This window comes from Erinaceus europaeus, chromosome X (assembly GCF_950295315.1).
Source record: "Erinaceus europaeus chromosome X, mEriEur2.1, whole genome shotgun sequence".
In the NCBI taxonomy this organism is placed as follows: Eukaryota; Metazoa; Chordata; class Mammalia; order Eulipotyphla; family Erinaceidae; genus Erinaceus; species Erinaceus europaeus.
The window spans coordinates 64051257-64075656 of record NC_080185.1 but is presented as its reverse complement, the minus strand read 5'-3'; the positions used below and the strand labels follow the sequence as shown (position 1 = coordinate 64075656).

General features: G+C 38.2%; 1 protein-coding gene across 1 annotated transcript in view; it reads right to left on the bottom strand.

The window, feature by feature from the left end:
• SYTL4 (synaptotagmin like 4) overlaps window positions 1-24400 on the bottom strand; it is a 99937-nt gene that overhangs the window by 5277 nt on the left and 70260 nt on the right. The window contains exons 6-14 of the mRNA XM_016194511.2: window positions 13377-13478; window positions 11389-11464; window positions 10633-10723; window positions 10418-10521; window positions 9825-9923; window positions 8455-8633; window positions 8080-8182; window positions 6999-7160; window positions 3404-3512 (exon numbers count right to left, since the gene is read on the bottom strand). Coding sequence (XP_016049997.1) covers window positions 3404-3512; window positions 6999-7160; window positions 8080-8182; window positions 8455-8633; window positions 9825-9923; window positions 10418-10521; window positions 10633-10723; window positions 11389-11464; window positions 13377-13478 — 1025 coding nt within the window. The remainder of the gene's footprint in view (window positions 1-3403; window positions 3513-6998; window positions 7161-8079; window positions 8183-8454; window positions 8634-9824; window positions 9924-10417; window positions 10522-10632; window positions 10724-11388; window positions 11465-13376; window positions 13479-24400) is intronic.

Sequence of the window (24400 nt, the reverse complement as noted above, 5' to 3'; positions counted from 1 at the left end):
GTTCAAAACTAGATAGGAGGCAAGAGATCACTTACTTAGTAGAGTGCACACTTTACATTGCATGAGGAACTGGGTTCAAGTTGATGGTACCACATGGGAACACCATGCACAGAGGAGTTTCATAGTGGTTAAAAAAAAAAAAAGTATAGTAGTGTTTCTCCTCCTCTCTCTCCCTCTCTGTCTCTATCTAACACTGAAAGGGAAAAAAGTCTACTGGGAATGTTTGAATCATGCAGGCACAAAAAGATCTGGCAGCAAAAAGAAAGGGAGGGAGGAAAAACTAGGTAAATGCTATATTCCTCACTAGGCATTTAATTCTCAAAAACAATTATGAAATATAGACTATTATTCTCCTCATTTTACAGATGAGAAAACTGAGGGTTACAGAATAGACTTGTATGGTAGCGGCTGCATAGTTGAAAAAGAGGACTCTCTCCATTTGTTTTCTTGATCCAGCCCCATTTTGAAAGACTCATCAGGCATCAACTTCAAATACCCTCGTATTTTTTATTATAGGTTTCCTCCAACATCTGAAAGTAAAATTTTTAATTGATATAACTTGCTAGGTTACTTTTGAGGTCTAGAAATACTAGATAAAAAATGTCCACATAAGTTAATGATAATCACAGTTCTCGGGCTGGGGAGATAGTATAATAATTATGCAAAAACAAACAAAAAACTTTCAATGCCTGAGGCTCAGATGTCCCAGGTTAAATTTTCAACACCATCATTAACCAGAGTTGAGAAATGTTCTGGTACAAAAAACAAACAAACATACACTCCAAAACCCCCAAACCCCCCAAAAAAGAAATAACCTACTAAATATAAAAGTTCAATTTTTGGATAGTGTAGAAACATGTATCCCTTTCTCTACTGATCTCATTTCCTCCGTCTAAATATATATTAATTAAATAGATGTTATCTCCTTTTAAGAATATTCATTCAGGGAGTCTGATAGTAGTGCAGTAGGTTAAGCACACATGGATCGAAGCGCAAGGACTGGCATAAGGATCCCGGTTCAAGCCCCTGTCTCCCCACCTGCAGGGGAGTCGCTTCACAAGTGGTGAAGCAGGTCTGCAGGTGTCTATCTTTCTTTCCCCCTCTCTGTCTTCCCCTCCTCTCTCTGTCCTATACAACAACAACAATAATGACTACAACAATAAAACAAGGGCAACAAAAGGGGATAAATATTTTTTAACAATAAAAAAGAATATTCATTCAAAAAAAACTTTTTTATATTTATTTATTTTCCCTTTTGTTGCCCTTGTTGTTGTTGTTGTTTTTAGTTATTCCTGTTGTTGATGATGATGTCGTCGTTGTTGGATAGGACTGAGAGAATTGGAGAAAGGAGTGGAAGACAGAGAGGAAGAGAGAAAGATAGACACATGCAGACCTGCTTCACCGCCTATGAAGCGACTCCCCTGCAGGTGGGAAGCCGGAGGCTCGAACTGGGATCCTTATGCCTGTCCTTGTGCTTTGTGCCACTTGCACTTAACCTGCTGTGCTACCGCCTGACTCCCTCAAAAGAAAATCTTAATTATTATCTCCATTTCAAGATATTCTGAATGTCTCTCTTGTCATCACCTCTCCTTCTTAGCTTCATTCACTCAATCTCATTCCTTTTTTTTTTAATTGAAGAAATGCTATTTTATAAAAATGTATTATTTCAGGGGTACGCTTTCACATCTCCCCAGGAATACATGCTAGTACACTTTGCTCTCTACCCAAACACCACCCACTCTCTACTGCAGTCTACTGTATTCAGTCCATCTTTTAGTCCCTTCTTCTTCCCCCCTCCTTCTTTAGCAACTCCAGGTCTCCTGATATAGACTAAGGGTTTATTTGTATTTCACCCCATCTTTACTTGTTCTGCTTTTTAAATCCCATGAGTAAAGTCATCTGGTATTTGTCTTTCTCCTTCACTCAGCCTACTTTCTAGTGAAATCTGACTGAAAATGTAACCAGATACTGATGACCCATGTCTTCAGTCCTTCTCAGATCTCATCTCCCAGTGCTATTTCAATAATGTTGACAATTTCAATTTCTTGTACTACAAGCTGCTTTCTGATAGTGGTTTATTTCTTCTTTTAAAGTGGTGTGCTTAAGTTTTCATTTTATGGGGTTTTTTTTTTTTTGGCAGTGTTGGGACCTTGAACATGCATGATTCCACTACTCCCAGGCTACCTTTTCCATTCTTTTTACTTCAGAGAAAAGAGACCACAATGCCACTCTACCATTTGTGGAGTCTCCTCTGGTGTCATGGTGCATTCATATGGTGTTGGAACTTGAACTATGGTGATGAACATGCTCTACCAGATGAGCTGTCTCCTAGTCCCTGGCATTACTCTCTCTTGATAACTAAATGACAATGATGTTTTTTTGTTCTTCATCCTTTAAAATATGACTGTCCTAGACCATGGAGATAGCTTACCTGGGAGGGTTCTTGCTTGCCATGCATGCAACCCAGGTTCAAGACTGGTCCCCACAGGACTGGGGGAAACTTCAGTGATGCACTACCTCCCTCTCTGTCTGTTTCTCTTTCTATCTGAAAAAGTCAGCCTAGAGGGGTGAGGCCTCAGCTATGACAAAAATATGTCACTGTTACCTACAATCCTATCCTTGCTTGTACTGTCATTCTACAAACCCTATTTGGAGAGCTCACTAATTCCCCAAATTCTGTGGAGTGGATCTTGCTGATAGTATTTTTTTCTTCTTTTTTTTTTTATTTATAAAAAGGAAACACTGACAAAACCATAGGATAAAAGGGGTACAACACCACACAAATCCCACTACCAGAACTTCATATCCCATCCTCTCCCTTGATAGTGTTCCAATTCTTTAACCCTCTGGGAGTATTCCAGCCTTTAGGTTCATGATTGGTTAACAATTTGTTTGGCTTTGTATGTTAAATCTTGTTTCAGCTGAAAGTATTGCTTTTCTTTTAAAAATCTCTGGCTTCCTTTGGTCAATTAATCAAATTGAGTTCCTTACCATTATGTTCAATGCACTTTTCATTCAAGCTACAAACTCATCTCCAATTCTAGCCCCACTATCACATATAGATAACATAATTCTTGGCCAACTGAAGTAAGAAACTCAGTCTCTCATACTCACAAACAATCCCATACTTAATCATTCATCCTAGCCAGCCTTTCTCAGTTTCAAAGTTTCTGTTTTATTCTGCCTCCTTATTTTCTTGCCATAGTGAACTGAAAAAAAAGGTCAACCCTAAGGCATTCCCTCCTCGTTTTAAAAACTGTAGAAAAAGCTTACTTAGTAAAGGATTAGAAGATGATCCAGGAAAGATCTCAAATTTGGTCTCTCCAACATTATATGGCACCACCTCACAAAGATCCTGTGCAGAAAACTAAATGCTATATCCAAGGCCCCAAAGAAAACTCACTCTTTTTCCGGTCACCTCCAACAGGTAGTTTGGAGGCTGGGATGTATTTCAATGAAACCACCAACTCGCCTTTGTGTGATGGCAAGCCAGTCGGGGACTCAGCACTGATCTGAAACACAGGGAAACCCCATAGGTCAAGCTGGGCTTTTCAGGAGTTGTTGGATCCTCTTGTTGAGGAGATTCTAAATATCACCCTCAAGACTAGCTTCATGGCATAACTGGGAATATAATCCAGGGTCTGTAGGCCATGGCAGCCAGTTTTTAAGGAAGTTTTTCTAAAGGAGCTGCTAAAAAAACAACAAAGAACCTGCTTACTGATTTGCTACAGTAGGAATATATTAACCAAATTGCAAAATACCCACAAAGGTCTTCCAATAAGACTGCCATACAAACTCTGGAGACTGACATCAGCATAGTTAGTAATGGTAAAAAAAACCGGAAATTTCAATCAATATAAGGAAAAGACAAATGAGTGATTTTTAAAGATTTATTTTACAAGAGATTAAAAACCAGAGTACTGATATAATGAGGTATATGGGGTACAAAGGGTCAAACCCCAGGCCTCACTCATGTGCATTCTGTACTCTATCCACATCCCAGTCTCTGTTGGAGTGATTTTAATGTCTTCATATTTCCTGAGGCATGGGACCACTAAAAATTAAGCAGTGAATCTATACATAAGTTACATGAGAATATATCTAAATTATCTGCCAACAAAGAAAGATGCAGATAAAATATCCCACTAATACTAAATATACAGACCATGTTAGCATGTATTATGTATATCCTTTTATTTTTCATTATTTTTGTTTATTGGATAGAGACAGCCAGAAATCGAGAGGGAGGGAGTGATAGAGAGCGAGAGAGACAGAGAGACACCTGAAGCACAGCTTCACCACTAGGAAAGCTTTCCGCCTGTAGGTGGGGACCAAAAGCTCAAACCTGGGTCCTTGCACACTGTAACATGTGTGCTCAATCAGGTGCACCACCACCCAGCCCTGTATTAAGTTTATAATTATTATTGTTATAATTATAACATATATAGCACTCACTATGTGGCATGAATTATTACAGGTGCTTTAAGTACATTGTTTTGTTTAATATTCTAGATAGTTTCTATGAGACAGACAATAGTATCCCAATTTTATAGGTTATGGAGCAGAGGAACAGAGACTAAGCAACTTAACGAGGTTATATGGTTAGTAACATACAATGTCAGGGTTAAAATTCATAAAGACTTGCTCTAGACTACATTCTTTGAACCTCTATACAATATTACATAGAAAAACCCGGAAGGGGGAATATGGATTGAACTGCCAACACCCATGTTCAATGGGGAAGCAATCACAGAAGCCATACCTTCCACCTTCTGCACCCCATAATATCCCTTGGTCCATGCTCCCAGAGGGATAAATAATAGGAAAACTATCAGGGGAGGGGATGTAATATGGAGTTCTGGTGGTAGGAATTGTGTGAACTTGTACCCCTTTTATCCTATGGCTTTGTCAGTGTTTACTTTTCATAAATAAAAAAGAAAAAAGAAAAAAACAGAAGGAAACAATATTAACAGAATGTGAAAGAGGACTTTTACTTTTTGAATTGTTTATATCTGTATAGTATATGTGAGAATGGCATATATTACATGCACGATTTTCCAAGATAAAAATGTGTTTTATAGTAACTTTAACAGATGAATGCAGCCCTATGTTCATAGCTGCATTATTCACAATATCCAAGGAGTAGAAGAAACCCAAATATTCATCAGTAGATAACTGGACTTATGGGATATATATTAAATGGAATACTACTCTGCAGGTGGCGCAAAGTGCAAGGACTGGCATAAGGATCCCAGTTCAAGCCCCCGGCTCCCCACCTCCAGTAAGTTAACTTCACAGTCGGTGAAGCAGGTCTGCAGGTGTCTATCTTTCTCTTCCCTCTCTCTGTCTCCCCCTCCTCTCTCCATTTCTCTCTGTCCTATCCAACAATAGCAACATCAAGAACAACAACAATAATTACAACAATAAAACAAGGGCAACAAAAGGGAATAAATATCTGTTTTAAAATTTAAAAAAACCATTTTTAAAGTCAAGCTACAAATACACAGAAAGGTTTTTATGAGTTTGTTTGTGTACAAATAAATTAAAATTCCTTCATGTTTATCCATGCTACTTAATTCAAAATTTCTATGAATATATCTATGTACTTGGTAATAGTGTTTGTTTCTTTTTCAAGAAGAGTCTAATTTTTGTTTTATATACTTGTGTGCTGTTGTAATTTTGAACCATATGCATGGAAAACTTTTATTCTCAATAATACACATAGATAGGGCAGTAAGTTCAAACATTCTAAAAGGGCATACAATTGATCCTTGAACAATGCAGAGGATAATGTGTACTGACTTGTCAAGCAGTCAAAAACCTATGTGTAACTTCTGACTCCCTCAAAACTTGAATACAGTAATACCTTGGTATTCACAGGGGGTTGCTTTCAAGACTGCCCTATGAATAACAAAGTCTGTGGATGCTCGAGTCCCTGAAAGTTGGATCTCTGTATCCAAAGGTTCCAAATCTGCAAATTCAACCAGCTGTCATTCACGGCTAGTAGAATCCATAAATATGGGACCCTGGGACAGGGAAAAAACAAATTCCACACAGAAGTGCACCTGTGCAGTTCAAAGCTATTTTGTTCATAGCAATTATACAGAGAAAAATAAATCCCCCACCCACATTAGTCTGTCATCCTAGAGGTAGCAATCATTACTAGTTTCTTGATTATGCACAATGTATACATTTTAATATTTAAAATGCTAATATAACATGTTGTAGGAATATTTGCCATTAAACAATTCTGATAATCTAGAGCTCCTAATTGTGTTTTAGCAATCTCATCTGAACCAGAACACCATTAACCTACTGAATGTCCATTATGAACCAAGCACTGATTAGTATTTTGTATACAGTTAGGCGAAAGAGGACTAGTAATATTATCTCCATCCTACAGATAAAGAAGCCAAGGCTTACAGAGAGTATGTGTCTTGACTAAGTCATTTTACATATTAGATGAATCACTTAGCTGGCAAGTAACAAAAAATGGGTCAAATTCAAACCCTAGGTACTACTTTGAGCTCTACTATACTCTCACCTGAGATACCATTTCCAAGTAAAACTTAGCTTTGGCTTGCATGACCAAGGCAGGTAGAAGTTCATGGGTTGCGTTACTTGCCATTTAAGTGAAAAAGTTAGCACATAAAAGTGGTGTAGATTAGGATACATCCAAAAGGTTAGCTTGTAGAAGAGGTATAAGTTAGAGTGCTAAGATTTATTCAGATGCTAGAATCCTAGAAGGCACAGCTTGGCACACAAGTGAGAAACTTCAAAGACAAACCATAGTGTCATTCTTTGTCTGGTCTCCACAGAAGAGGTTATTCACACTTGACATACAAATGTATCTGAAATTACTGCCAAGCTCAGGAACCCCAGTAGGATGTGCTAGAACTCCACAGACTGCATGATGAATGCTACTAATGTATAGCAGTAGAGGTCACTACAGACAATTCTACCTCAGATCCAAACAGTAAGTTGTTAAAGCGGACTACCTTTCCATGTAAAGGGAGACAATGATCCAGTTTCTTATCAAGTTTCCAGGAATCCATCTGGATTTCTGCCTCTCCAAGAAAAGTGTTTCTGCCAAAACGACCATGGTGCCAAACAGAGAACTGCAAGATCCTCTGGGCCAGAAGAGACTCTGAGATCTCATACTGTGAAGGGAAAGGAGAAGCCTGAGACATTTCATTCATAGCAATTCCTCAAAAAATGTATTCCAGAATCGAAACAACTATACCTAAATCCCATAGTGAAGATTGTCAAATTACATTAATAAATAAGCAATTTTGATTTTCCTTGTTCAAAGCCTCAACTTACCACATTAAAAAAAGTTACTATATTCCCTGGGAATACCTAAAAAGTTCATTTATTTTTCACTGAGCAGGTAAGAGAACACTGGAACATTTAAAAAGAGTTGCCATAAAGACTCTTTATTCCAAATGATTTTTCAGAATGAGATCTGTAAGCACATGAATCTCCAACTTCGGAAAAATAAGAAAGGAAGAAAGAATGAAAGAAAATAAAAAGCCGGATCACCTTTGTTCTCTTCTCTGTTTTTTGGAATGTTACAATGTAAACAGATACTCACATTGTATTTTCAGACACAGGTGTGGTTATTGAAGTCCACAGTGACTGGCCATGTTGCAGAGAAATGACTAGCTTAGAGTACAAGACAGAACATGTTCTTTTTTTTTCCCTCCAGGGTTATTGCTGGGCTCAGTGCCTGCACCATGAATCCACCGCTCCTGGAGGCCATTTTTCCCCCTTTTTGTTGCCCTAGTTGTTGCAGCCTCGTTGCGGTTATTATTGCCATTGTTGACGTTGCTTTGTTGTTGGATAGGACAGAGAGAAATGGAGAGAGGAGGGGAAGACAGAGAGAGGGGGAGAGAAAGATAGACACCTGCAGACCTCCTTCACTGCCCGTGAAGCGACTCCCCTGCAGGTGGGGAGCCGGGGGCTCGAACCGGCATCCTTACGCCGGTCCCTGCGCTTTGCGCCACGTGCGCTTAACCCACTGCGCCACCGCCCGACCCCCGACAGAACATGTTATACCATCAAATTCTAGATACTTACTCTGAGGATTTCATCATACAGTGGATTTACAGTGTCCCGCTTAATACTGGTTTTCCTTTTTCCTTGGCGGGACTTGTCAGGCAAAAGGTAAGTCTTCACATAACTAGAAATCAAAGAAAGTACTGCATAATTCACCATCTTCTTTCAAGTCTATTAATCACTTCTTGCTCTTCATACACATATGCCATGACAAAATGGTCATGTCACATCCAAATGTCTCAGATACATTCTTGCGCTTTCCCACTTCTCTTCCAACCACCCTCTATCAAATCTCCCTAACCCTCCATGAAGTGATAGACTCAATTCAAGACCTAGACAGATGCCAGGATCTGAGTTTTCATCTTAGAGCATCAGTCAGGTTCTAGAAACACTCACGGGTTACAGCGCTTCTTGGCTTCATCAGCATAAGCCAGTTGGTGGCACTCCTTCACATGGATGACCAGAGTCTGCATTTGTTGCTCATACTTCAGAGAAAAGGCAATCCTGCCAGTCACAAAGATGTTCCCAAAATCACCAGCTTCACTGTAGATGCTCATCATGCTGCCGATTGTACTCTGAAGATAAAGCACCCACAAATATCTGGGGGGAGGTATATTTCCTTCTCCCACACTGCCAACATCTTTCATATTAAAACTATAGCCACTGAACAAAATGAAATTTTGGAAGCCCCTACAACAAGCTGGTGCTGCAAACAATCTTGTCCCCAAAGTCTAAGAGACAATAGCATGCTAATAATTGTTTAGATTGATAAATCAATTCAGGGCTTGCCAAAGCTCTTAAATTATCTTCTTCGTATCTCTTTTTCACATACTTTATCGTGTTTTCACCTGGTCCAGAAAATGGGCAAGAAATATAGAGAGTGAAGGTACAGCTAGGTCCATTTTATGTCATATATGTTAAGACGTTGGCTAGAAGACATTAGTTACTAACTTAACCAAGTTGCTTTCAGGTAGTAGATTTTCCTTCATGGCCTAGAAATTAAGGCTGAGCACCCTTCGTGGATTATTGGTGTGCAGAAGAGTAGTTCTCTTTTGACTTGGGTGTCATTTTATTTTTATTCACTTGATCTTAACACCTACAGAGATAACTTATTGGGACAAAAATATGGAAACAATCCCACAAGAAATGAAAATATATTCCAGAAATTGGCTATGCAACCCAATTATTCTCTTCCTGTGTTATTGGGAACACACTCTAATTACCTTGGTTTGTGACTATTTCCCCTATACATCAATTTTCATATTTGCAAAAGAACAAGACTCTGATTCTTAAATATTCATTTAACTTCATGACTCTGATTCTACAACTGCTCTTTAATCATTCCCTGATACCACTTAGCCCTGACAATGTCCTTCTCATGGCATTCATTACCCTTTAATGTGAGATTTATTGTAGGATCTGATGAAATATAATTTTGTTTATTTCATGGCCTGGATACTTCTAAAGGCAGGGGGCATATGGATTAATGTTTGTAAGGCTGTAATGAAAAATATCTATAGTCCTAATTACCTGACATAACTCACCAAGGCAAAGGCTGAGGAAGTCACCTAACTGCACTAAGCAACTATAGTTTAAATTCAGGACAGGAACAAACAGACAAACTTCACTTATCTGGGAAGAGTAATTAGGTCGACTTCCTCATGTCCTTACTTTGCTCTAGGGAGACTGACTCTTTATTCCCAGTCCCTCCACCCCCACCCCACACTGTCCCACACATCAGTAGCCACAGAATTAACAGAACTCACCATAGAGGAGCCACTTCTCATGCTGCTTCTGGCCAGCTTCTGTCTATGTAACTTCACCAGATGGTCAATATCTTCTTCTTCCTCTTCCTCTTCTTCTTCCTAGAGTAAATGTAGATTTGGAGTTAATAAAAATGAGAAAAAAATTCAAAGACTGCTTCTTTTAATGGGAACCAAGATTATTGCCAAGTTCTAAGATATTATTTGTACATTCATTCATATATCCTTACTTTATACTCCCCTCCATTTTAGGATTCCCAACTATATTCTAACCATCTTTCTCAAATGTCAAAAGAATATGATCAAGTTATCTCCCATTTCACTGCCCCAACTCAGTCATTTATTTATGTTTTAACAAAATAATTATTTAAGCCCCAGCTGTATATCTAGCAAGTGTTTTTATATTCTACTTTATCCTTTACTTTAAGCAAATAAGAAACCAGATTTAACTTTAGGAATTTGGAGAATCAAGATTCAAGTTTTCTTTTCCTAAAGAATTAAACAGGTTGATTAAGAATATCAGGTGTCAAAGTCAACTCTACATGCATAAGATTTCATATACATAAGAGGCTAATGTGAGGGAAAAAATTACTTACCTTATTCATATTGAGACCTGGGACTGATTTACTTCTATCTCCCAAAGAACCACTTTCATGCCCCACATCTTCTGGGCGAAGATCAATTACAGATTTGGTATATTCTAAGTGGAAGACCAAACACCCAAATCAAAAGGGACATACTCTTCTCCACACCAATAATTCATGAAGGGCACTCAACTTTAATTTCTAGGCCTTGAAGGGAAATCCACTACCTGAAGGCCTGAGTATCTTTCTAGTGTTCTTCTTGAATATCATTTCATCTTCATCAACAGATACTACATTTTGATACCCAGACTGAGTTTCCTGAGTAGAAATATGGGCAAGGACATAGAAAAGGACATTGAATAATTGTAAACATAGAGTAGGGAAGGATAGCCTTAAGCAGAACAAGGCTTACTTTTGATAAGCTATGATATACTTACAGCAAACATTAAGTATCTAGGAAGTAATACAAACCTTATTTTCCTTATATGTTTCAACTAACACCTTAGAAAATGTTTCCAATACTCTGCCATCATAAAAAGATGATATGGTATCCTTTGGGACAAAATGAATGAAACTGGAACTTATTGTGCTTAGCAAAGTACATTAAGAGATGAAAGACACGTGCCAGATGGTTGCAATCACATATGGAATCTAGAGAATCAAATCACACAGACTTACAAAAACAAACAAAACAGAAGTAACAAAGTTGTCTCTAAGACTCTATATAAGACCTGTGGTGGTTATTGTTAGGAGGGTAGAGGCACAGAAATTTGGTGGTAGGTGTGGTATGGAACCCTGTAATCTTACAATCTTGTAACACATTATTAATCACAAATAAAAAATAGCTTTAAAGGGAAAATAAAATATTCCCAAATGAGTTTGAATTAAAATTTGTGTAGCTGAATTCTTGATTCATACTCATCCTGAGAAAAGGTTGTGAGAAGTAAAAGAGGAGATTCAATTAAACATAAACTAAATCTCACCTTTTCTACCTGAGATTTAGGGGCAGACATCTTCTTCCATTCTGGAAAAAGACCAGATTTGTCCAAAGAGTCTCTCCTGGAAGGAGATATAGAAATTATAACAAAATCACACCTACCCTCCTCATTCCATACAAAGGCGTCCAAGCTTGATGGAAGGAGAGCCCATCTTATAGAAACCAAATCCAGAAAGTAAACTGTATATATTAATTGTCTTGAAGACACATCTTTGTACAACACAAATACTTATACCCCTAATTCTTTTTTTTTAATGTATTGGAGGATTAATGGTTTTCAGTATAGTTTTTAATACATTAGGCACAGACTCTCATCTCCCCTTGATGGGTGTCTAAGAGATGCAACAGAATCCCACTGTCATTTGATCCTGCCCCTTTCCCTCATTATCCAGAGTCCTTTCCTTTGGTGTAATATGCTACCCACAGTCAAAGTTTCACCTTATGTCCTTTCTTACTGTCCTTTATTCTTTAGTGCCACCTATAAGTGAGATTATTTGGTATTGGTCTTTCACTCTATGGCTTGTCTCACTCAACATGATACCTTCAAGTCTGACCACGGTATTACATTTTTAACAGCTGCATAGTACTGTACTAGTTTTTTTTTTTGTACCACAACTTTCTTAGTCATTCATGTAACATTGTGCATCAGTGTCACTTCCAAGTTTGGGCTATTATAAACTGTGCTGCTATGAACATCAGCATGCATGGGTCTTTTCAGATATGTGTTTTATGTTTTCCCTGAGTAAAGCCCTAGGAGAGGGTTGATGGGTCAAGTTCATTTCTAGAGTTATGATGAATCTCCTGACTGTTTTTCCATAGAGGATGGACCAATCTACATTCCCATCAACAATGGAGAATCCATCTCCCACCCTCAACCTCTCCAACTGTTGGCATTTCTCTTTTCTAATGTATGACATTCTCAAAAGTATAAACAGGTATCTCAGTGTTGTTTTTATTTGCATTTCCCTGATCATTAGTGACTTTGAGCAATTTTTCATCTTCTGGCTCTTTGTACCACTACTTTGAAGAAGATTCTGTAGATACTTTCCCCCCATTTTTCAATATGGTTGTGTGCCTTTTTATTGTAGTTTGGTGAGTTATTTATGTATTTTGGTTATCAATCCTCTGTCCAATATGTGTTACATAAATATTCTCTCCCACTCTGTGGAGGGTTTCTTTGTTAGTTAGTACTCTGCCATGTAGAAGCTTTTCAGTTTGATGTAGCCCCATTGGTTTATTTCTGCTTTTGCTCTACTTCCAATTGGATTTGAGTTGCTGAAGATGTTGCAAAAACTTATATGGAAGAGAGTTCTGCCTATGTTTTCGTCTAAGTATTTGGTGGTTTCTAGCCTAACTTCTAAATCTTTGCTTCATTTGGAGTTAACATTTATATATTATGAAAACTGGTAGTCCAGTTTCATCCTACACATTTCAACCCAATGTTCCCAATGACATTTGTTGCATAGGCTTTCCTTTCCCATTTGATCTTTGGGGCTCCCTTGTTGAAAATTAGATGACTGCAGGGATGGGTGCTGACTTTGGGGATGTCAATTCTATTCCACTGGTTTATATGTCTATTTTGGTTCCAGAACCAGGCTGTTCTGATTATAGTGGCTCTGAAGTGTTTTGTTCAGGAAGCATAATGCCTCTATTATTGCTCTTATCTCTCAGGACTGCTTCAGCATATCCCCATTTCTAAAGGATGACAATATTATCTACTGCTGGCCTAAAAATACTCTTTCAAGATATGTCAACTTCTCAAAGTCAGCATTTTCCAAGAGGCTGTGCTCAAAGTCAAAGGAGTAGAGACACTATCAAAATAGTTGTGGTAGAGGTCAGAGAAGCAATTTATTTGACTTCCTGAGGACTAAAGTTAGGAATACTAAAGGCATAGGAATCAGCATTCTGATTCAGGAGAAGAAAATGAGAATTCAAACAGAGGGAAATGTCAAAAAGGAGAGGGAGGGTTCTCACCTGGATGTGCTATCTGAGTCAGCTGTGTAGCTATCTAGACTCTCACTCTCAGCCTCCAATGTATACTTTCCACTTTTCAGCTTGGGCACTTCAAATGGCACACTAGAATCAAAGCCAGAATAAAGAAGTGAGTTTTCCTGTTGGGAGTCAAGGTTCCTCTCAAACCAGTCATAATAGTTGCCTTAGCATCAATGCTTCCAAATATATCTGACTACTTCCTACTCCAGTTCCAAATTAGTATAGTCTTCCTATGTGATCCTAAAACATCCTGATTTCCTGATTACAATTATATGTGTGTGTGTGTGTGTGTAGATAATTATTTAAACATTTGAATAAAACCAATATGTTCAATAACTTCAGCACATATTTTAATACATTTATCTTCGGTTATATTTAAGTTTCCCAATGTCAGTTACCAAACATCTTCACTACTATGTTTCCAGTGCCTAGAAGAAAAGCTAGCACAGGTCGACACATACTCCCAGCCTGTCTCTCTCTTTCCCTAGTGGGGCAAGGCTTTGGTGAAGTGGGGCTCCAGCACACATTGATGGGGTCGTCTGCCCAGGGACATCTGGTTGGCATCATGGTAGCATCTGGAACCTGGTGGCTGAAAAAAAAAGAGCTAACATATAAAGCCAAACAAATTGTTGACTAATCATGAACCTAAAGGCTGGAATATTACAGATGAATATTTGGGGTCTCTTTTCTGAGGATAGCTAGTAGGTCTATTTTAGTTATATTCCCAGGGCCCATAACTATACTAGTTTTTTTTCCTGAGCCTGACATCTGATATGCTGATGGACCCAAGTTATTGTCAGGGGAGATGCTGTACTGTATAGTATACAATTTATAATGTAAATAATAGTCTTATAATAGAAGAGGTGTCTCTGAAAAAATTGACAGAACCAAAGGATGAGTTAAATGGCCAAGCTCTGAAAGGAACTAGTAAGCAGAAGTCACAAAAGCCTCCAGGTAAGCCCTACGGAAATGCTAGGGAACCTTTTGTTTTTTACTTATTTGTTTGTTTGTTTGTTTGTTTTATAAAAAGGAAACACTGACAAAACCATAGGATAAGAGAGGTACAACTCCACACCATTCCCACCAACAGAACTCTGTATCCCATCCCCTCCCTTGATAGCTTTCCTATTTTTTTCCTTTTTTATTTATAAAAAGGAAATATTGGTAAAACCATAGGATAAGAGGGGTACAACTCCACATAATTCATGTTCAGTGGGGAATCAATTACAGAAGCCAGACCTTCCATCTTCTGTACCTCCTAATGACCCTGCGTCCATACTCCCAGAGGGATAAAGAATAGGGAAGCTATCAGGGGAGGAAATAGGATATGGAGTTCTGGTGGTGGGAATTGTGTGGAGTTGTACCCTCTTATCCTATGGTTTTTGTCAGTGTTTCTTTTCTATAAATAAAAATTTTTTAAGTAATAAAAAGAAAAAAAAGTAAAAGAAAAGCTAGCACAGATACTCAAATATTTGTCAACTGAATCATTAATTAAATGTCTTCAGTAAGGCTTAAAATCATATAATATCATATATGTGAAAGAGAATAAATGTTTTCATTAGGATATTCAGAAGACAAGACTGCTTTTCAGCTTAATAAAGAATGAGCCAGGACAAAGTGATGGTGACTGTTTCTGGGCCCTTTAACTCAAAAAATTTGTGAGAGCAGAAGAAAACTTATTATTCCTTAAGTATCTGAAATAAATTGTCTGTCTGTAAGAATACCAAAAGCCTGCAGTTTTCCTTACTTAAACTCACTATTTTTTCTCAGTCCTGCTTTCTGGTCCTTCCTCATCTCCCAGATCTCCAAGTATTATTCCTTGAATTATTTTACTTCACTTGAATTATTATTAGTAATAATTATCTTGAATTATTACTAATTCATTTACACTAGTCTAATGGCTTTAAATGCCATCAATAAACTATTAATGCCTAAATTTATCTCTCAGTCAAATTGCAGGTTTATACTTTCAATAGCACACTTGGTGATTTTTTGCTTACATGTTGCAAATACAGAAAATCTAAACAGCAAAACTTCACTCCTCCCACAAATTAGGTCTTCACTTAGTTTCATCAAATGATAACGCACCTTTTCATTTATTGTATCAAAAACTTATCCCTGACTCCTTTCATTCATTCTGATTACAAATTCAATTTTTAGCAAATTCTCCTGACTTTGTCTTCAATGCATATGTAGAATCTGTCCAGATCTCACTGTCATTACACTGGTCCAAATCATCATCACCTACCTCCTAACTGATCTCCTTGTTTTTTTCTCCTTGTCTCCACACAGTCCATCCTCAGTACAACAGTTATTTTTGTGTTCAGTAGATATATACTACTATATGGATGAAATTTGAAAACATTATGCTAAGAAACAGGAGCCAGATACAAAGAGCTATATTTCATCTGACTCCGTTTATATGAACTGTCCAGCACAGGCAAATCCACAGAGACAGAAATCAGATTAGGTGATGGGGAAAATGAAGAATGACTGCTTAATGGGTACAGGGCTTCTTTGAGCGATATGAATGTTCTGAATTTAGATAGTGGTGACAGCTGCACAACATTCTGAAAATATTAAAAGCCAATGAATCGCTCAATTAAACATTGTTCAGTTAGGGGCTGAGTGGAGGTACATCTGGTTAAGTGTACATGGTACCATGTACAAGGACCCATATTTGACCTCCTGGCCCTTACCTGCAGAGAGGAAGCTTCATGAGTGGTGAAGCAAGTATAGAAGGTTTCTCTCTTCTTCCTCCCCCCTACCCTCTCAGTTTCTCTCTGTTCTATCAAGTAAAGAAAATTTTAAAATAAAAATTAAAGGAAAAAATGGCCACTGGGAGCAGTGGATTTATCGTAAAGGCACAGTGCACCAGTGATAACCCCAATGGCAATAAAAATTGTTTGGATGGAGAATTTTATGTTAATTTAATTGTACTTCATTAAAAAGTAAGTCACTCAGAATCCTTCTTCCCACCTGGATTATTTACTAATGCCAATAAAAGTATTATATGATCTGATTCTCACCCTACTTCTATCCTCATCTTTCACCACCCCCTACACAGTTCCAGATTAATCAAATGTGTCAAAAAGAAAACTTACCTTACTCTCTTTATACCTTCTTCCTCTGCTTAGAATGATTTTCACCGAGACAGTCTCAGCATCTACTCCCTTATTTGTCTTTATTCAAACATTACCTTAATGTTAAGACCTTTCCTAAATTATCTTAATTAGAATAGCATAGGTAAAAGTATGCTTTCCTGGAACTCTCTATCCTTTTCAGCTACTTCATTTTCTCCATAGAAGTGGGCCAAGGCAACATCAGATATACCGTGTGTATAATAGTTTATTGGCTATGTCTCACAAATTTAAGCTTCAGTGCCTAGCAGATAATAAGCATTAATAGATATTTATTAAACAAATAAACAAACTAATAAATGAACAAATTAATCAAAATGTATAATGTCTTAAGCAATAAAAATAAAATCATCACATTATTTTTGAGGACATTTGAGCTAGTTCTATGAAAACAGACAGCAGGGATTGAAATTCTACATGCTTTCAGAGACAAAACAGCAGTCATTTATTCATAGTTTAATTAGCCTTATAGTCCAAGTTAAATTATAGAGTTTAACTTCATTTTTCCTTTAGAATTTTTTTTACCCTTTTTTTCCCCAAGGAATATGGAACTAAAGTGGAACCATTCTTCTAGAAAAGTAGTTCAGCAGTGGTTTACAGTGTTCTCTACTTGCAGTTTTTCCTATAGATTAATACACACTGATCCAGGGCTGATATAAACAACCTTAGGGCAAAAAAGCCATTAGTTGACATCTGTGCAATAAAACAGACTAAGAGATGGGAACCCTGGGCTCTATCTGTCTCATCTCAGGTAAATCACTTGTTCTGCTTTCTTTTCTCTAAAAAAAAAAGGGGGTGGCATGGGAGTTGAATTAGATTATCTCTGAGGCACCATGATTTTATGGAATATATCATTTATGGCCACTTAATCTGTTCCCATGTTTAGGATAAATGAGAACTTCTGGATCCACTGAGACAAGAGGTTACAGATAGTCAGGAGCAGCATTTTTCAGAAATTACATTCTGACTGATGATGTCAGATGTGTTTATTAGATTCAGGACATAAAAGCCATTATTACCATTATGAGTAAAGAAAAAAACAGGGCCTTATAACCTATAACAAATGAATCACTCACCCAAGGATGTGTGGAGAAAATCACAGTACATACATACAGTGAAAACAATTGATATGTGCAAAGAGTGAAAGTTTAAGTCACAAAAATCATTAAAAAAAAAAAAGAAGAAGAAGGTTTAGCCCAGCAAAGGTAATTCCAATGTGGAAATGTGCAGACTAAGTGAATGAGGAGGGAGTCCTAAGGTAAAATGAGGAAAAGCAAAGTATTCAGGATCTAGCTCTTGCCGTGCAGCCCAGCTCTTGCTGGGTTATGTCACCTCCTGGAGTACTAGAAAGAGGTAAGGGATGTACTCTAGCCTGGATCAAGTGAGTTCTGATTGAGGACATTTAAGAGATACTCACTTAAGAGAAATTCAGGAGATTGAAACCAAAACTCATAAGTTACTTTCTGCTCCCTCCCCTCAAATTGCAGAAAGAATATTAAAATTAATATCCTGGAGGGATGGGCAGTGGCGTACTTTGCTAAGTACATATATTACCATGCTCAAGGACCTGGGTTCAAATCCCTGCCCCCTGCTCCCCACCTGCAGGAGGTACACTTCACAAGTAGTGAAACAGGGCTGCAGGTCTCTCAATATCTCTCTCTCCCACTCTATCTCTCTCCCGCTCTTTCTCCCGCTATATCTCTCTACTCCTCTCAATTTCTCTCTGCCCTATCAAATAAAAAGCTAAAATAAGCCTACTAGCTATCTACAAAATGGAGACCCCCAGGGGGGTCAGGCGGAGGCACAGTTGGTTAAGCGCATGTGGCGCAAAGCGCAGGGGCCGGCATAAAGATCCCTGTTCGAGCCCCGGCTCCCCACCTGCAGGGGAATCGCTTCACAGGCGGTGAAGCATTTCTGCAGGTGTCTATCTTTCTCTCCCCCTGTCCTTCCCTCTTCTCTCCATTTCTCTCTGTCCTATCCAACGACGAACAACATCAACAATGGCAATAATAATAACCACAATGAGGCTACAACAATAAGGGCAACAAAAAAAGGGGGGGAAATGGCCTCCAGGAGCGGTGGATTCATGGTGCAGGCACCCAACCCAGCAATAACCCTGGAGGAAAAAAATGGAGATACCCCACAACTCTTCATCTGCACTATTCCAGCCTTTAGGTTCATGATTAGTCAACAATTTGTTTGGCTTTATATGTTAACTCTCTTTTCAGCCACCAGGTTCCAGATGCTAGCATGATGCCAACCAGACTTCCCTGGACAGACAACCCCACCAATGTGTCCTGGAGCTTCGATTCCCCAGAACCCCACTCTACTAGGGAAAGAGAGAGGCAGGCTGGGAGTATGGATCAACCTGTCAACACCCATGTTCATCAGGGAAGCAATTACAAAAGCCAGACCTTCCACCTTCTGCATCCCACAATGACCTTGGGCCCATACTCCCAGAGGTTAAAGAACAGGAAAGCTATCAAGGGAGGGGATGGGATATGGTGTTCTGGTGGTGGGAATTGTGTGGAGCTGTACCCCTCTTATGCTATGGTTTTGTCAGAGTTTCCTTTTAATAATTAAAATAAAATTAAATAAATAAAATATAAAAAGGTAAAAATGGCCATCAGGAGCCATAGATTAATCATGTAGGCACCAAACCCCAGCGATAACCTTGGTGTATATATAATTTTTGATAAAGGGGCCCAAAGTGTTAACTAGAGGAAGGAGGGTCTATTCAATAAATGGAATTGGGAAAACTGGGTTGAAACATGCATAAGAATGAAACTGAACTATCTCACTAGAAACAAAAGTGAACTCCAAATGGATCAAGGACTTGTATGTTAGACTAGAAACTATCAAATACTTGAGGAAAATATTGGTGGAACACTTTCCCATCTAAACCTCAAAGGCATCTTTGATGACACAAATCCAATTGCAAGGAAGACTAAATCAAAAACAAATCAATGGTCCTAGACAAAGTGAAAAGCTTCTGCACAGAAAAAGATACCATCACCCAAAGAAAGAGACTGCTCACAGATGGGTGATTTTTACATGTCATACATCAGACAAGAGGCTAGTAAACAAAATATATAAAGAGCTCACCTAATTCAGCAATAAAAAAATCAAATGACAAAATCCAAAAGTGGACAGAGGATATGAACAGGATATTCACAAAAGAAGAGATCCAAAAGGCTAATATATGAAAAATTGCTCCAGATCACTGATTGTTAGAGAAATGCAAATAAACACAACAATGAGATACCAACTCACCCCTGTGAGAATGTCATACATCAAAATTGACAGCAGCAACAAATGCTGGAGAGGTTATGAGGACAAAAGGTTCTCCTCCTACACTGCTGGTGAGAATGTAAATTGGTCCAGCCTCTGTGGAGAGCAGTCTGGAGAACACTCACAAGGCAAGAAATGGACCTTCCATATGACCCAATATTCCTCTCCTAGGGATATATCCTAAGGACTCCATAACACCCAACCAAAAAGATATGTATACACCCATGTTCGTAGTAGCCAAAACCTAGAAGCAAACCAGGTGCCCAACAACAGAAAAATGGCTGAGAAAGCTGTGATATATTTACCATGGAATACTACTCAGCTATTAAGAATAATGAACCCACCTTCTCTGACCCATCTTGAAAGGAGCTAGAAAATGTTATGCTAAGTGAGGTAAGTCAGAAAGACAAAGATAAGTATGAGATGATCCCACTCATAAACAGAAGTTGAGAAAGAAGAACAGAAAAGGAAACACAAAGCAGAATTTGACTGAGTTTGGAGTGCTGTACCAAAGTAAAAAACTCTGGGTGGAGGGTGAGGATAGATTTTTCTGTGTCACCGTGGAGTGGGGGTGGGGGGGCAGTAGGGATACAGACCTCTGGTGGTGGGAATATACAGTCCTATTAACCTATAGTCTTTTTAAATTTTTTTTTTTAATTTTTTAACCTATAGTCTTATAAATCACTATTTAGTCAATATGAGAGGGGAAAACTGATTGTTTCAAACATTTTAAAGCATAGACCTCAGGTCTGAGTACACATTCCTTTAATCTAAGCACTTAAGGCTTCAAATTGATAACCTGATTGAATTTTAACAGTGGACTTAAATTCTTAATAAATTTCTAATAATGACTTTTCTTTGAAATATTAAACCACCTATAATCTTAGTCCAGAAAGACCAGAAGCAACTATCTGTGTTACTATAACAGATACAGCTATATGTAAATAGCATTAAACGACATGAATCATGGTGAGATCTTGTATGATACAGAAAATCCTAACAATGGGATTTTCAAAGTCAAACAAATTTCCAAATAATTTGGTTATAATAATAACTACCTATTGCCTTCTTAAATGCTAAGACAGCAGGAACCCTCCCCATTCTCCATAAAACTGGTATTTCTCCCAGTCCTGGAACCTCAGCAGTGGGGCTCATCTTCCACCAGGCTTCTCTCAACCCATACCAATTGATATCGCATTCGCTGACTTCAACCAAATCAATGCAACCAGTATCAATCAGTTGGACATGTTTCATTTCGGACTGTGTCCATAGACAGGTCTGCTATGGTAACCCTTCAGCTTCAGTACTCTGGCTAGACTTTGCCTAGCTCATAGAACTCCTTAATTCCATTTCAGTGGCACACTTCCAAACAAAGACACAGCACCGGGGGTCAGAGCTAAGATGACAACTTAAAAGTAGCTGCACCTGCAAACTCTGACAACAACTGCTAGAAAGCCTTAGAGATCCTGGCCTTCAGTGGAACAAGAAGGAGACATCCTAAACGTCAGACAAAGGAGGTGACTATAATTCAATTTGGGTTAAAAACTAGAGCAAAAAGAAAGGAAATTTTTTGATTATATCTCTCAGCCCCCCTCTCCCCATAACCAGACCCCGGGGGTAGGGGAGCTGCTGATAGCAGGCTCCCCACTGAGCTCCTTTCTTTACCAAGATTCCTGGCCCACAAGGGTGTCATTCCAAACCTGCTTCCAAATTTCTAGGCTATTTTTGTTTTTCGTCTGAGTAAGGGACTTAGACCCATTTGGAGTAACAATTAGCTAATCAAGTAAGCCTCACCCAGCCTGGGAAAGACTGCTTGAAAGTTTTTTTTTCCTTTTGTTTGGTTTTGTGTTTTCTTTCTCAATCAGTTGTCTACACTCAATGTGCATAATGCTAACTGGGAGCTGTCCAAGCTGCAGACCCACTGCTTGGGCTTTTTACTCTGTTCTATATACCCTAATACTATTATATATACACGCATACCCCTTTGGCCCCCTCCATCAGGTTGACCAAAATTAACTCTTAGTATATTTTCCATTGCTAGGTAACAAGAATTATCACTCACTGTGAGAGACACTTGTCTCACTTTTCATACCTCCTCTATCCACTCTCGCCCTTCTCCTACCTCCAAGCCAATTAAAAAAAAAACACACAACTCTCCTTACACTGCTTTTTTTTTACTGTTTTATTTTCTTTTTTCTTTTCTCTCTTTTTTCCCCTGTCTTCCTTTCTCCCTTCCTCCTCCCTCTGCCTTCTGAATTCACTGATTTGTGAACTATTTCATGGAAGAAATCTGACTCAGAGCGGACTCTCTTTGTGTGTTTCTCTGCTCTACTTCCCCTTCTCCTCTTGCTACCCCTAGAATTTACAGTGGACAGTAGATTTGCATAATTGTCTATTCCTTGTATCCATTTTTTTCTTTCTCATTGTTTTTCATTTGGACTTAGTTGCTATTTCTTCTTGAACTGGAGACATTGTGGGACAAATGGGTATTGGCTAAACTGCTTCAGTCATTGCTTTAGTTACCACTGTAATTTCTGAGGGTGGTGTTTGCATTTGTCATAAAGATATTTAGTAAAGTGTGGCTTGTAAACAAAACAAAACAACTGAGGAACAAAAAACATAAAAATAAAAAACACATTAAAAATGGGTAGATCAAGAGCAAATAAAACTTCTACTACAATGAATGAAGATAAGAGACCAGAATAAACTACAAATCAGCCAGAAGTAACCATAGATAAGAAAATCATGCAAGCAATAATACATTTATTAATCACATAAATGAAAACAACTTTGGAGAAAAGGAATAGCAGATATAGGGAAACAACAGATGAGACCCTCAAGGAAAATACTAACTACCTTGAGGCAATTAGAGAACTGAAAGCTGAAATAGCTGAACTGAAGAAAGCAGCTGAGGGAAGGGAAAGCAGACTAGCAGAAGCAGAAAACAGAATTAGCCAGACAGAGGAAAGCTAGAGACTGAAGAAAGCAGCTGAGGGAAGGGAAAGCAGACTAGCAGAAGCAGAAAACAGAATTAGCCAGACAGAGGAAGAGCTAGAGAAAACTAAGAAAGAGGTGAAAGAGCTCAAAAAGAGATTGAGAGACACTGAAAACAACAGCAGAGACATATGGGATGATCTCAGAAGAAGTAACATTCATATAATTGGCCTGCCAGAGGAAGAAAGAGAGGAAGGGGAAGGAAACATTCTAGATGAAATTATAGAAGAAAACTTCCCAGAACTGAACAACAGAAAGGACATTAAGATCCAAGAGGCTCAGGGAGTCCCAAACAGAATCAACCCATACCTGAAGATACCAAGACACATTATAGTCACAATGAAAAGAAGTAAGGATAAAGAAAGGATCCTAAAGGCTGCAAGCAAAAAACAAAAAAATCACATACAGTGGAAAACCCATATGACTATCAGCAGACTTCTCCACTCAAACTCTAAAGGCCAGAAGAGAATGGCAAGATATCTATCGAGTCCTGAATGAAAAAGGGTTTCAACCAAGGATAATATATCCTGCTAGACTTTCATTCAAACTAGATGGAGTCATCAAAACCTTCTCAGACAGACAACTGTTAAAGGAGGCAACCATCACCAAGCCTGCCATGAAAGAGGTTCTAAAAGACCTCTTATAAACAAGAACATCACTATAATACTTGCAACATATCAGAACAAATAAAAACTTGTTGAACAATGGCACTACAACACATTAAATCCATAATATCTGTAAATGTCAATGGCTTAAACTCACCCTTCAAAAGGCACACAGTGAGAGGATGGATCAGAAAACAGAACCCAACCATATGCTGCTTGCAAGAATCCCGCTTGACCCAACAAGATAAACACAGACTTAAAGTGAAAGGATGGAAAACTATCATACAGGCTAATGGAACACAAAAAAGGCAGGAACAGCCATTCTCATCGCTGACACAATAGATTTTAAATTAAATAAAGTAATAAAAGATAGGCAAGGTCATTACATAATGATTAAAGGATCAGTCAGCCAAGAAGATTTAACAATTATTAACATCTATGCAACCAATTAGGGACCACCTAAATACATCAAGCAGCTACTCGAAGAACTTCAAAAATACATCAAAAGTAATACAATAATAGTGGGAGACTTTAACACCCCACTCTCACACTTAGATCAACAAAGCACAAAATCAACAAAGAAACAAGAGAATTAAATGAAGAGATGTACAGAATAGACCTCTTGGACATTTTCAGAGTTCTTCAACCCAAAAAATTGGAATATACATTCTTTTCAAAATCACACAACACATACTCAAGGATAGACCACATGTTAGGACACAAAGACAGCATCAACAAATTCAAGAGCACTGAAGTCATCCCAAGTATCTTCTCAGACCACAGTGGAGTAAAACTAACATTTAAAAACAAACAGGAAATTATTAAAAGTCACATAATCTGGAAACTAAACAATGTACTACTTAAGAACCACTGGGGCAGAGAGACACTCAAGCAGGAAATTCAAATGTTCCTGGAAACAAATGAAAATGAAGACACAACCTATCAAAATATTTGGGACACAGCTAAAACAGTATTG